General features: G+C 39.9%; 1 protein-coding gene across 1 annotated transcript in view; it reads left to right on the top strand.

Moving 5' to 3' along the window:
* RSRC1 (arginine and serine rich coiled-coil 1) overlaps positions 1-14,956 on the top strand; it is a 165,299-nt gene extending 150,343 nt beyond the window's left edge. Inside the window, exons 7-9 of the mRNA XM_081190563.1 lie at positions 11,215-11,321; positions 12,903-13,049; positions 14,045-14,956. Of these exons, the coding sequence (XP_081046689.1) occupies positions 11,215-11,321; positions 12,903-13,049; positions 14,045-14,146 (356 nt within the window). The 3' untranslated portion in view covers positions 14,147-14,956. The remainder of the gene's footprint in view (positions 1-11,214; positions 11,322-12,902; positions 13,050-14,044) is intronic.
* Positions 14,957-15,343: the final 387 nt, after the last annotated feature.

Raw genomic sequence — 15,343 nt, 5'->3', positions numbered from 1 at the left:
TAATGCTTTGTGACATAAAAATAAGAAGAACTTGTTAAAAAAAAATTGTACATTGTTCGTAGTTGATTCCCTGAGGTGAGAATCAAAACCTTTGAAAAGCTGCACTTTTAAAAACCGAGTTACAGTTCTGCTGTAGTTCTCATGGTCATGGTCCACGTTTGCCGAGCTAATGAATCACTCTGGCATCTATAAATAAGCCATTCTGTGAATGAAAAGCCTTTATGGTTTTGGTTTTTTTTGTAATTATAATAAAAATGTTTTTCTCTGTCTTAGTTGTTTCACAAACACATCATATGTTAATACTGAACATTCCCCCCCAAAAAATAATAATAATAATGTCTCTATAAGAAAGGGGTGGGAAACCTTTTTATGTGCAAACACCATATTCCTTCATAACTAACCTTCTGGGATCTGTGTACCAGTGTTGGGTGGGGCCAATGCAAAAAGTGGATACACCTCTTCTTTGGTCATACACCCTTACAGAATCCACACATATGTGTTCTCGCATATAACCAGGGCTTTTTTTCAGCTGGAGCTCACTGGAACTGAGTTCTGGCATCTCTCAGGTGGGTGCCATTGCCACTGTAAGAGAACAAGGTAGGTGTTCATGTTGAGTTCTGGCACCTCTTTTTCTGGAAAAATAGCACAGTGTGTATATAACACACAGCAGTTTATTCACACCCACACCTATTTCTCTCTCTCTCTCTCTCGCACACACACACACAAAACATATTTTGTCACTTCCCACCACCAAGCAATTAGGCTTGAAGAAAACATTGGAGCTTTCCCCCCAAGCTAAATGGCTAAGGTGGTGATCTTCTTGAAGACTGCAGCCCACGGTGCTGGGAGGGTTAATATCTTACTCCCTAGCTGCCTTCTCCGTCTTGGCAGTTAGGCTTGAAAAAAGCCTCAAATTGGCTCCAAAGGAAAGCTGTTTTCAAGCCTAATTGCCTAGCTAAAGGAGCAGCAGTTTTCGGGTGGGGAGGGGGCAGCACATGCCCTTCGTTCTTTAGCTGCAGACCCTCATATGAAAATGCACCCATGCAGCAGTTGTGCTTCTAAAAAGCTTCCACTGTCACCTATGGAAGCCTTAAAAGAAACACCCTAATTGTTGGGGAGGAGAGGGTTCCCCACCCCAGCCTTAAGAACTGGAGTGATTATTCTAGAATAGTACTTTGAAATTTTCTCTCATCCCTAGTAGAGGGAGTTAAAACAAAAGCTGCTAAATGTGGCTCTGTATTAACTTGGTGGCATACAATCCCTACACTCAGCTAATACTATCCTCTTCTTTGCATCCTCTCTTGGTCACTTAGGAGTAACAGAGGCATGTAGAGATGTCTTCTGAGTGGCTGTTACCTTTTTCTGGAATTCGTTTCCTGGTTGTTTAGATCCTAAGTGTGAAAGTTATTCAAAAATCATGTAAGCCATTTTAAGGAAGCAGTTTATGGTGAAATGTAAATGTGAAATGCTTATAGCTTGTTTGTTTGTGTGTTGTTAAAATATTTCATAATTTTAAAATCTTCTGATTTAACACTATTTAAGTTAAGTAAATAATCTACACATTCTGCTTTGTACTTCTGTGCTACACACAGCTCTGTTCTGCTAGAGCAACCTATTTCTTTACAGATGGATCTAAGAGGACTTCGTATTATGAGATTGGTGAAACGATTGTCTCCTTGGCAGCTGTTACGCATGTCACAAGGAATTATCTCAAGTTTCATTGTTCTTCCATTTCTGTCTTTTCTTTCTCCTTTCTCCTGATCTCCCACTCAAGAATAGCAAATTCAAGTTAACATGTTTCCCCATATGGCAAGGGGATATTTCTGATGCCAAACTTTCCTCCTTATATCTGAAGCTAATGTTCATTTGCTATTACACCTTTTGCCAGGGCTTTCAAGGTTTCTTACCAATATAATTTCTAATTTAAGATAGGCAAGATGGGCTGATGTCAAGAGTGAAAAGCTCTGTTTTTGTAGCACATGGGATACTGCATGGAGGTCAGAGGAAACGCTCATTAAGATTATTTGCATTAGCAGAGGAGAAACGTAACAATTGTTCTGATTTCTCCTGTTATCACCATCTACTGTGTATATCCAATTCTTACTTTCAGTTATTTTATGACATCTGCAGACTTCACAATTGCTGCCTTCCATAAGATTTTTGAGGTCACTGGCATCTGGTACACAAGTGGTGGGATGTAATGCCAAACACAAAATTATGTTTGAGTATTTGTTAACAAGTCTGTAATCCATTAAGTACAAATTGTTGTTTGCCTAGTGCCAATCATTTTTAATCAGAATATCAAGTGATGGATTAAGTATATTCTGTAAACAAATTGTCCTGGTAGATCAAGTTTTGATTACTTCCCTGTGTCATATCAATCTTGTGGTAATTTCAAATGTCATTTTATTTATTTATAGGCTTTCTTACCCGCCCTTCACCATAAAGCTTCGAGACGGGCTACAACAATATAATAATACAGTATTAAAATCAATTAAAACAATTCACAGCAGAATATTAAATGCTAAACACTTTTACTACCTGAATGTCTAGCATAGTTTGAGGCAAATGCCCCAAAACTTGAGTCAAACTGGAAGATATGAATCCATGGTCCCTGGTGGTTCAGCACACATTCAATGGGTACAGGCTAACATCAAGAATTTTAACAAAATTTATATAACACTTGAATGTAGTATAAGTTCTCTGTGGTTGGATGAGGCACAACAAAAGGAAAGCTCCCAAACTGAGCACTTGCATTTAAGAGAACATAGCAGCTGCAGGGCAATGAAAGCATTAAGCCCATAAAAATTGAAGGATTCTTTCTTTCTTTCTTTCTTTCTTTCTTTCTTTCTTTCTTTCTTTCCCTCCACTGACCAGCTTCAGCTGTCCAGGGTTCCAAGCAGTCTCCTTTCCAGCCACTTGGTATCATACTGGAGATGCCAAAGATTAAAGCTGGGGCCTTCTGTGTGCAATGAACTATGATTCCCTCGCCGGAGCATCTGTTTGTTTAATGTTTGCTTTATTTAAAATAAAAAACAAACATTACATATATAAAATATTATCCCAACCTCTCTGTATTGCAGTGTCTATTCTGGTATGGAATGCTATGAAATAAACAGTAGCCCCTGGGAAATTGCTACCCAACCTAGCAGTTCAAAAGCATACCAGTGCAAGTAGATAAATAGGTACCACTGCGTCAGGAAGGTAAATAGTGTTTCTGTGCGCTCTGGTTTCCATCACAGTGTCCCGTTGCGCCAGAAGCGGTTTAGTCATGCTGACCACATGACCCGGGAAGCTGTCTGTGGACAAACACTGGCTCCCTCTGCCTGAAAAGTGAGATGAGCGCCGCAACCCCAGAGTCGCCTTTGACCGGACTTAACCATCCAGGGGACCTTACCTGCTATGAAATAAACAGCAGCCACTGGGAAATGAGCCAACTGTTGTTTGTCTGATTTTCTTTTTTTAAAAAAATACTATTTTTATGTTTTTATATATGTTGGAAGTTGCTCTTAGTGGCTGAGGTAACCCAGTCAGATGGGTGGGGTATAAAACAACAACAACAACAACTTGTCAATTTGTTCATCTGTATGAACAAGATCAGATTGACTCCAAGTGATTCTTAATGGTAATTTCTTTGAGAAAGGGAATTTTACAAATAACAGTGAAGATAACTAGTAGCACGAAGCAAGCATTTGAATCTCCATGTTAACTGTATCCTAAGCTTTTCTTCGGAGACTTAAGGCTGTAGCTATGAGTGACCCCTTAGGCAGATAATGAAATTGTATTCCACTTTCCCCATTTTTCAAGATGGATCTGTTCTAGTACTGAAACAAACACAAACCCCCAAAACATGTTTTTAAAAAATCAGTAAACATTAATCTTATCATACATAGCAAAAACTGCACAAGAAACCAAAACAAGAACATTTACTGCACCTATCAGAAGAGTCAAAGTATTTTGTAATCCACACTGATTTTGTTATCTCTGCTGGGAATCCAGCTGTAAGCTATCAATAGTGTAGGGAGATCAAGGATTCCTTGAGCTACTTTGGGGTCATGGCACATAGTAGTAGTAGTTTCCTGTAAATCTGCATTTCTTATACATCTGCATTCTTCTACAGGCTTTCTTTGCCAGCAGTTGCAGAGTGTGTGTGTGTGTGTGTGTGTGTGTGTGTGTGTGTGTGTGTGTGTGTATGGTACAGCTGGATGTATAACAAACTTCTGTGTGGTTCCTCGTGATGGATCATTACTTGAATTAAAGTAAAACCATGTTCTTGTACCACATGTTGCCACATGGCAATTTGTGTTCTTCTGGGATATATATGCTCATGTCTTCTGAAAGTTTCATTTGATCTTGTGGCACATGTGCAGCAAATGAGCAGCATGAAAAAAATGTGTCTGCGCAGTTGCTGTTTTTCCAATTAGGATAAATTATAACTGAAAGCCTCCCAAGGCTTGTTGCTTAATTTATCTGTTTAATATTAGCATTCCACATCTTTGATTATAAGCAGGGCGCTTTTTGCAGTCGTGCTTATTTAATGTTAACAAAATGCCCGTGTTTTTTCCACAGGTGGGGCTGACACTGAAGGTCCATTTATTGTAGGGGTTTCACCAGGGATAGGCAGTGCATCACTGTGCGCTCCCTGAGAACCCCCTCTCACTGTATGTCAGTGTTGGTTGGGGTGGGGGTGGTCTGGTTTTGCCTTCATCCCAGCCATGTGCCCAACTTCACAGTTTTACATTTCCCTGGAGGAGGGAATGGCAGTGATTCCAGTTATTCACTTATATGAGGAGGGGAGAGAATAAAAGTATGTGCAGCTGAACTGAATGAGAGCTACTGAGAGCCACGGCTGCTTCTAACTGAATAGTTTCTTATGGAGCTCTGTGGCCTATGTATATATATATGACCCTTTTAGTGATTTTCTCTGTGTGCTTGTATTCTCTTTCTGTCTACCTACATGTCTAACTACAATGTGTATGCTATATATTGGTAATAAGCCACATACTTTAGATGTGTTATATATACTATATAAAGTTTTTTGGGTTGTTTGTTTTTTTACTATGGATATATAAAAGATAGAAGAAGCTAGTAATTGCCTTTAAGATCAGAGCACAAAGCATTACCTTTGGATTTTACAAGGCCAACCAGCAACAAAAGAGCAGTAATTTATGAGCTCAGTGTAAAAGAATAGCATAATTGCATTAAAAATTAATGCTAATGAACACTAAAATGGGGAAGGTGGTTATGATGAAAGTTTGTATTCATCTTCTCTGGTTTGAATGATGGCTAGTGGCTTGATTAATGGCTTAATTTCTATCAATTAGCGGGGGGAAATCTCCTACGAGACAAGGGTAAATTGAGCATTGAATTACATATCGTGCTTTTGTGTGCTGAGAAAAAAAGAGCTGAGTATCTCTGATATTAGCCACAGTGACAAATGTGGTGTGCCCCACAATGTCTGCATTAGCTCTCCTGACAGGCTGGTTGTGTGTGGTTATGGGGTGTTTGGAGATGGCTGGCAGACAACATTCACTGGCAAGTTCCTGAGAAACCTACAGCTCTTCCATCTATAGAATTTTAATTAGAGTCAATAAGAATTCAAGAATTAAAATGGACAGCTAGCAGCAACAGCAGAGGCTGCAGTCTGGCTTGCTCATATGCTGCAAGATGAAACTTTATTCAGCCTCTCTCTGTGTGTGTGAAAATGCAGCAGACGTCCAGCATCCTTCAGGATATTATTGATGTTCTGTACCATTTTGTCCTATGAATTCTTATGTCTTTTTTATATACACATTAGGAAAACACTGAGTTAACATTGGTGTAACATCTTAATCATTTTGCTGAATGAAAGTACATTTACCCAATACAAGAAAGGGATTGTATCCAATTAAGTTCTACTCAGAGTAAACCCACTGAAATTAAAGGACCTCTCAGGCCAATTAACTTTAATAGATCTACTCTGAGTATGACCAATGCTGGATAAAACCTAATGTGTCATTTGACCTATGTATGTGACTTACACAAGGAAGAAATCTTTTTAAGCTAAAAAACAGCAACAGAGAGCAAGAAAAGCTTTGGCTGAGACATCACCACAACTCTTATGCACTTTAGCTGTGCTAGCTCCAGACCTAAAGCATGAGAGAAGGTGGTGAACAACTGAGGTGAGTAAAGGAAGAGTTGCTGGGTCAAAGCTCATCTTGCTTCTCACACTGAAAAGGAGACTTAAGTGGCCTATTTTCCCAAGTCCTGACTTATCCAGGATTCATTCAGTTGGGTCAGATCACTCTTGCTGGCCCTTCTATTGTTGCTCAGTAATAAAATATGGCCCTTTTTCAATTTTAAAAAAGTTGCTAGCCCTAGGTTAAAATGTATAGTACCAATATGTGTTTTATAGAACTGGGGCTGCCACTGAAAATGCCCTGCTTTCTTGCTTCCTCAGATATTTATTGCCGTGGGGCAGAAACCTGGAGAGTAAGAAAGTGGCCACATGAGAAGGTTCCACGACCTGTGACATTTCTCTTCTTCCTTTCCCCACTCCTCCCCACAGCTTCCTCTCCTGGCAGTTTCCCCTCCCAATACCCTTTGGGATCCATGCTGCCTGGGCATTCAATCGTCATTTAACCCCCCACAAAACCCCTGTGAGGTAGATTATGCTTTGTGGCCTTGACAGGCCCAAGGTCACCCAGAGAGCTTTATGGCTGAGTAGGGATACTGTATATGTTGAACTTATTTTGATGCTTACCAGTAAGTGTTTTAAAGCCCCTTTTCCTTGACAGTTTTCAGAAGGGTGAGTGTGTTGCAACAAAGCCAACGGAGTCCATTGACCTCTTAAAAAGACTTAACAAATCAGTGACATACATTGTTGTTGTTTAGTCATTTAGTCGTGTCCGACTCTTTGTGACCCCATGGACCAGAGCACGCCAGGCACTCCTGTCTTCCACCGCCTCCCGCCGTTTGGTCAAGCTCATGTTTGTAGCTTCGAGAACATTGTCCAACCATCTCATCCTCTGTCGTCCCCTTCTCCTTGTGCCCTCAATCCTTCCCAACATCAGGGTCTTTTCCAGGGAGTCTTCTCTTCTCATGAGGTGGCCAAAGTATTGGAGCCTCAACTTCACGACCTGTCCTTCCAGTGAGCACTCAGGTCTGATTTCCTTAAGAATGGATGCGTTTGATCTTCTTGCAGTCCATGGGACTCTCAAGAGTCTCCTCCAGCACCATAATTCAAAAGCATCAATTCTTCGGCGATCAGCCTTCTTTATGGTCCAGCTCTCACTTCCATACATCACTACTGGGAAAACCATGGCTTTAACTATACGGACCTTTGTTGGTAAAGTGATGTCTCTACTTTTTAAGATGTTGTCTAGATTTGCCATCGCCTTTCTCCCAAGGAGCAGGCGTCTTTGAATTTCGTGACTGCTGTCACCATCTGCAGTGATCATGGAGCCCAAGAAAATAAAATCTCTCACTGCCTCCATTCCTTCCCCTTCTATTTGCCAGGAGGTGATTGGACCAGTGGCCATGATCTTCGTTTTTTTGATGTTGGGTGACATACATACAAGTACACAAATGGTTGGAAGGGATTGTAAACAGTGAGGCCAGAGGGAAAAGAGACTCAGAAAGCACAGACAGCGACAATTATATTATTATTATTAACAGTGACCATTCACAAAGCAGCGTCAACGATAACACAAACATCCTGACATCGGTAAGCTAATTAACACGTGTAATGTAATAAAAGCCCATTAGCCCAATTCAAGCCACAGGTGACAGAATTGAACCGCTTGAAACATTGTAATTTAATGGTTTCTTGTTGCAGTGTCCTTTAAAACACTGCAACAGCTATATCTTATGCTGTAAGAAATTTGCTAATCTTAAAAGGTCCCACAGGATTCTTTGTTGTTTTTCCTTGTTGTTTTTCCTTGGGCAGAGTTCTGTTATTAGAAAATTGTCTGATAAGCATATTTTGGCATACCATTTTTGGGGTTGTAACATTTAAATAGAGTGGTTCACAAGATACTAGTTTTCTATCATTTTGTATTGTTATATAGATTATGTTTTTTGTTTTTAAAAGAAATATTTGCCCCCTTTTACTTCCTCTCTGGCTGTGCTGGAGCTCCTAATTATGTTTGTGAAGTGTAGTTGCTACATGCCATACCCTGTTAGCCGTATAGGTCCGTATAGTTAAAGCTATGGTTTTCCCAGAAGTGATGAATGGAAGTGAGAGCTGGACCATAAAGAAGGCTGATCGCCGAAGAATTGATGCTTTTGAATTATGGTGCTGGAGGAGACTCTTGAGAGTCCCATGGACTGCAAGATCAAACCTATCCATTCTGAAGGAAATCAGCCCTGAGTGCTCACTGGAAGGACAGATCCTGAAGCTGAGGCTCCAATACTTTGGCCACCTCATGAGAAGAGAAGACTCCCTGGAAAAGATGTTGGGAAAGATGGAGGGCACAAGGAGAAGGGGACGACAGAGGACGAGATGGTTGGACAGTGTTCTCGAAGCTACCAGCATGAGTTTGACCAAACTGCGGGAGGCAGTGGAAGACAGGAGTGCCTGGCGTGCTCTGGTCCATGGGGTCACAAAGAGTCGGACACGACTAAACAACAACAATATCATGTTAGCCGCTGAAAAAGCTGCCCCCCCCCTAAAAATAGGAACAGCACATACGTTAAAGTTACTTACGAAAGCCAGGTTTACACACACACAAAATCATTAATACAAATATTCTTAAGTTAAAACAAAAGGAGTCACAGTCTTGAAAGATGTTTGGTTTTTTGAAATACGATGAATTCTGGATACTTAAGGCCTCTGAAGCCCTTCTGTTATGCATTGTGGTTTAACTGGTAATACAATGCCACCTGCTGTTTTCAGAAGGTTACTGCTGCCGTATGATTGTGTTGACTTACAGACGTAAGCCTGTATGAGCAGACACATTAAAACTGAAGGTTATCACAAAAAGGTCTTGACAAGCCTCCCACACAAGTGCATTGATAGTTTCCCATGTATGCTTATTTCTCCAAGTTTTCCCACCCGCATTAGTAATAAGATAAAAAGAACAGAGCTACTGGGAGCAAGCTTAATTGTAATTCTTATAGAAGGAATGATTTATGTATGAAAAATGGCATCAACAGTCACTGATACAAATAGTTCTGTATTTTCAGTCTGACCAGAGTGAAAGGACTTGCTGTCCAATGAGTTAGTATTGATTTTTTTTGTCTCTACCCTCTTAGCTTTCTGACTCCATTATTTTTGATTTTACTATGAAATATATATCCTTTCTACTGACATCTGACAAACACTATATGGAAGTCATTTTATATACCAATAATGTGTTTGTCAACAATATTGTAGACTAATGGATACAGCTTCCTTCCAGTCCATTTTTATCCAGTTAATGTCACTGAAGTAATTCTGGAAAACATTCTGTGATTTTGTTTCTCTTGGGGACCATGTTCCCCACATTGTGACTCGCCAATACCAAAGGTCAAACCTATGTCTACAACGGTTTTCCCATTGAATGCTTAAACTACAAAAACATTCAGGTGCATGTTTGTCAGTTGTGACAATATATTTATATATAGTGCATACACTTTTTCTTACACAGATATCTGTCATTGGTGTTGGAAAACCATAAGTGAAGCAGACACAGATATAGAATCATAGAATCATAGAGTTGGAAGAGACCACAAGGGCCATCGAGTCCAACCCCCTGCCAAGCAGGAAACCTGAGCATCGAGGGCAGCTTGTCATGACAGTATCCGGCTTTTTGATTATGCGTGGTTATAAAATCTTTATACCATTTCCATCATAGGAGTGACTGGCAAGGGTGTCTTACAAGTCCCATACTAGTTCATCAGTGGGAGAGAAAGGACAACATGTGACCTGAATGACAACATTGTAGAAACCTAAACCTAAATAAGTTGACATTATACCAGTGGTGGTGGCTGTACTCAGTGGATGCATAAGAAAACAGTGAGCCATTTGACTTAGCCTTCTGTGTCCGCTACAGTCCAGTCGTTCGAAAGTGTAGATTAGCAGAGCTAAATTTCTTTCTGTTGCTTATGTACGGCAACATTAATTTCTTTTAAATTTCCTTGGTTATTTGACTGACATAGAGTAGCTCTAAATTATATAGTGTGCAAGGTTCTGTTCTGTCTGCCTCTGATCAAGCAAAGCTTTTACGTATAATAAAACTTGTATGTATTGTTTGTCCACATAAATACTGGAATGCTCTTTTGGATAAGAGTTGATGGGCTTAGCACGATACAGTGCTGACATTTTAAAGGGAAGGGTGCCAAAAATATATCCAGATTGTCCAGAGACCTTTCTCAGTCCAGCAAATATCACAGACTATTGTGTTCCTTAGTGTGTGCTGAATACTTATGTTATCTGAAGAACTTTTCTATTTGGTTTCCTATTGTGGATCAAAGTACGGTACTTAAATTTCTGATGGATCTTTTTGTTGTCAGTATATATATGCCCGATCTTACTAATTTCATCTCCAACAGAAGTGGGGAAAATGCAGCATTCATATTTATTACAGAGAAGCTCAAAAGGAAACAAGCGAGTCTGTAAAATGAAATTTTCCTAACTCTAGCACATTCTTCAACTTTTTCAATTGTTAAAAGATTGAAAAACTTTTTAAAATGTCACATAAAGCAGTGCTGGAATATTAAAATGGTTTACATGAATGCAATAAGCATACAGAGAGCTACTTTAGGGATACATTGGGCTCTGTATAGAATTACCCATCATTTTTTTTGGAGTGATTCTCAGTGTGGTAGGTGGAACCCCATTGAGAGGCTCAAACCGTGGTCAGATGCTAGGGGACTTTTTATTGAGTCAAGAAACAAAATGCCAAGTCCCTTCTTTTTGGCATTATATTGAACTATGGGGCAGAGGGTGGGGAGTGCCTGTACTCTTTGCAACAGGAATCAAACTCGTGATTACCAGATGCTTTGTCAGCAGTGCCATCCTGTTTGTACCTGGTGTAAATGGCAAATATTTCAATTCCATTGTCTAGAATCTGTTTTATCCTTCCTATCCTTTTTTTTTGCTGCACAAAATAAGAATAATTTCTCCTTGGCAGAGCCATCACTTACCTTAGAGTTTTCCATTTTTCGAGCAGAGGAAATACTTTAGAAGAATATTGCACAGCACTGATCTTAAGCTTATGCTAAACTATACTGACATTATACCCTCTTCTATAGACCAAACCAGCCTCGTAGAGCAAGTGAAACGAGTAAAAGAAATTGAAGCAATTGAAAGTGACTCCTTTGTTCCACAGACATTCAGATCAAGTAAAGAAGTCAAAAAGGTAAGTTTTCAATCTTCTTTCTTTGCATAGAGCCCCTTGTGAGCTGGTGGAAAGCCGGTACATTAATGCAGTTGACATTGACATTGACTTTGACTTTCATACTGGTAATCCTAATCCCAGTCATCAGAAATCAGAAATATATGGATCCCATAATGATGTGATTCTGCATTTAGGTACAATAAAGGAATGTAGGTTTTGTCAACAATAATGTGCTTAATTCAGTTAGTGTGTTCTGGTTGCAGCAAGGCACAGGTATCACTTTTAAGTATTGACATTTTTTGACACAAATGCCGTATTTTTTTAACATAGCAATCCAATTTATTAAACTGCCAGTTTGGGTACAGAGAAATACAAGGCTGCTTTTTGCATATCTGGGGGCTTTTTGTCTTCCCCCTTTTTGATGGCATCACCCTGGGAAGGCCCTCCTCTGTCAAGGTCAAGGTCATGTGGAGCAGCATGTATTGCAATGGGAGAAGCTACCACCAGACCGAATCAGCCCTCCAACTCCCACCCCACATCAAGGTGCACATGTTCTTCTCTGAATCCAGTGCCATATGAATGTTGCTTGTTTGTTTATTAAATCTCTATACCAGCCTTCATCCGAAGATCACAGGGCGGTTTGCCATATCACGTTTTCCCAAATGAACAGATAAAGATATTCCAGATCTGAAGCAGTAATAATTCCAAAGATCTTTGGGCTGATGATTAGGAGGGAGTTCTCCTGCACTGGAGTTGTGGGTTAGGTGCGGGTTGGACAAACTATATTTGGAGGGAATCTGCAGTCATTATTTTTTCCAACACTGAAATTAGTCTGTGTGTCAGGAAATGCATGCCCTTTGTCATGTAAAAGGTGAGTGAAAGGATACTCTTGGGGGGGGGGTTGCGAAATAAGATGATAAGTGCTGTGTGTATCACGTGGATGACCAGTTGTTGAAATCTTCAAGTACGGCGGGGAAAAGCTCATCTGAAACCCCAGAGATCTGTTTCCAGTCAGGGTAAATAGGACTGAGCTAGACGGTGCCATAGTCATCTACAGAACTATTGCAGAAGCACTATTCTAGTTTCAGCTGGAGCATAGTATCCTGTCTCTTCAGGCAGGCCTTTGCAGTTTTCACTATATATGTCTTATATGATAAGGCATCCCTTGCTGCAAATAGATATATATTAGTTTGTGAGCCCTTGGAAACAGTCCCCCCCCCTTATCTTATTAATTTGGTTTCATAAGAGAAATGCACAAATATTTGTGGCAATTGTTTTGAGACTTTAGGATTTAGGATCCTATAAAGATAAATGAAATTCCTTGCTCTAGAATTCAGCAAGTTCAGAATCTCAAACTGGCTTCTGTCCAGTCTATAGTTCTAGGTTCCAAGGCATTCTGGTGCTTCCATGCATCCACTAAAATAGACATGGTGGGTTAGTTTAGGCAAAATTCTTTAACATGAAATTCCTGTTATTCAGTATATTTCTCACTATCAGTCTACTGTCACAGGACAATGATGTTCTCATATTATTCAGAGTGGAATTAATTAGACTATGAAGATTGTGTGTGAATTTTATCCCCCACCCTGCACTCTCAATTAGGCAACAGAACCCACGGAAGTCAAAAGCGAAGCTGCAGCAGCAGAACTGGGAAGTTCTGTTCTCACATCTATTGAAAAAGAAACAGTGCCTGGAATTATTCCTACTGCTATCAAATACCAAGATGAAAACTCACTAGCCCATCCTAATGTGAGTGTGGTGATGCTTATTACAACAGCCTTTATCTAACAAAGTTCCTGTGGAAGGGGAGAGATTAGGTTATGCAATATATATGTTCCTATGTGTATGCTGGTTATTTTGAATAAAGTCCAACAACTTTCACAAAACATTTAACACTCGCATGTGCATTGCCATGTAAATGTGGGAATCAAATGGGAATCAAATTGCTATAACCAGATTTAGGTAGAGCTAAATCTGGGTTTTTTCATTCCTTCTATTTATTTTTCAGACTTATGAACTGTTGGGTGGTGGGGAGGAGAGGGGGGAAGCAGTCTTACCTCTCATATTCACTTACATTCCAGAGGATGGCCTCTCTTTTTAAGAAGTGTTAAAAAGGGTATTCTGAAAATTGCATCCATTTATTACTTCAAAGTTTTTTTAGCTACATTATGGTATACAAACGTACCCACATTTCAGTAACTTCCTTTGAATTGCCCGCACTGCATTGTATACATCAGAATATAGAAATCTGTCTTTCTTACATGCTCTTAGCATACTTGGAGGAAGCACCTATCTTCCTGAACTTCTGTCTACCGTAATTAGATTCAGGCTTTGTAGGCACTCTTCACTTGCTGCAGCAGAGATCTTTCCAATTCTACAGAGATGCTTGAAGGATCCAGTGATGTGACACAGGATTAATTTATAGATAGTGATGCTAGACCTCAAAATTGCCTAGATAAGTGGATAGTGATTGTGGTTACGCAGTTGGCATGGTACAGATATATGGCGTATGCTCTAAGCTAAGACCTGATGCAGATCGTACCACAATTTGACAGATGCTGAAAATCCATGGAAAAACACAACAAAATCCTAACTTTGATGAGGGCATCTCAGTGTGGGTTTTCCACTGCACTACTGATTGCTTGAGGTTTCTGGCAATGGATTCATGGGGTATTTTCAATACTCACAAATGTTAATCCTCAGCAAGATGTCTACATGTTGTATCTTTTCTTCCTCTCTTACAGCTGTTTGTTGACAAGGCAGAAGCAGAAGAAAGATGGTTCCAGAGGCTGATTTCTCTTCGTCAAGAGAGGCTAATGGGCAGTCCTGTGGCCTGGGTGAATTAAATAGCCTACAGAATTTCAGTGTCTTCTGTGCTATAAAAATCCAGTGGTAAAACTGGATGAGTGTCCAAGTAAGCATGGCCTATCAGGAAATAATTTTTTTACCTTGGCTTCTATTTGAGGCCAACATTGTTTTAATTGAGAATTGTCTTAGCATAACTGTGCGTATCTGAATGGATGGTGGGTAGAATGAAGGCGAGATGAGAGGGAGAGGGAAGATCTGCTAAATTACTGCATATAAGAAATTATGCCTTATTGTCCTGAAGGCAACTGAGAGATCCTGGTGGTGTTTTGACAAAATTCAGTCCCGTTGGAAAGAACGTTTAGGATTTGTTTCCTTAACAATTTAATACCTCTCTCCTCCCAACAGAAGCAGGCAAGTCCTAACTTTCTCTGTTCTCTATCATTATTAAAATGTAATCATATGCTTTGCTGCCTGTTCAACAAATTATTCTGAATACAGGACACAGACAAATAGAGGGGAAAGAGAAGAGATCATTTGGTGTTTTGCAGTTTTCATTCTTAAACTGTCTCCAGTGTGTAGTTATATAGCTGCAATTGTAAGGTATTAAGATACTATTTAATAGCTCTGTGCTCTAAGGGTGAAACATACTACTAGATTCTGTGACACTTTCCCCATTGATGCTCATTCAAAGTCCAGGCATGGAGCTCCTTGATAAGAATTGGAAACTGGCAGTTGTATAGGAAAGGCACCCACTATCCCTAAACTACATAACAACAGTGTAATCTTATTAAGTACGCTTTGCTAACAATTCAAGGTTCTTTAAATAAAAGAGTATTTTGAGCTATGCACTCTTCAGTCTCCCGTTTGAGTTTTATTTGGATATTTTTAGACGAGTGGCAAACAATGTCATATTAAAGACACTGCAAACTTCCACTCAGTGAAAGGAGGATTGCTGTTAGTTGATAAAGCAGGTGTTCCTCTTTGGCGGTGTCCACATTTTACTATTTCCCCAATAGTGGCTGAGATTCAAAGTACTGTGTGTAATATTTCACACATGTGCAAGGACATTTCAGTTTCTCTCTCCACTCCCACCCCCCAGTGGCAGCCCTCAAGCCCTGCTTTGAAAGTCGGAGGAGCCTCTGGATGGGTGAGTGAAATTGCTGTTGGAAGTGACCAGTCTGTCACTTATTTCAACCCAACACTCATGTGCCTAGGAAATTGTTTTGCACAATATT

The sequence above is a fragment of the Podarcis bocagei genome (genome assembly GCF_964188305.1).
Source record: "Podarcis bocagei genome assembly, chromosome: 4".
Classification (NCBI taxonomy): Eukaryota; Metazoa; Chordata; class Lepidosauria; order Squamata; family Lacertidae; genus Podarcis; species Podarcis bocagei.
The sequence above is the reverse complement of the archived record's forward strand: the minus strand, read 5'-3'. Positions and strand labels throughout refer to the sequence as shown.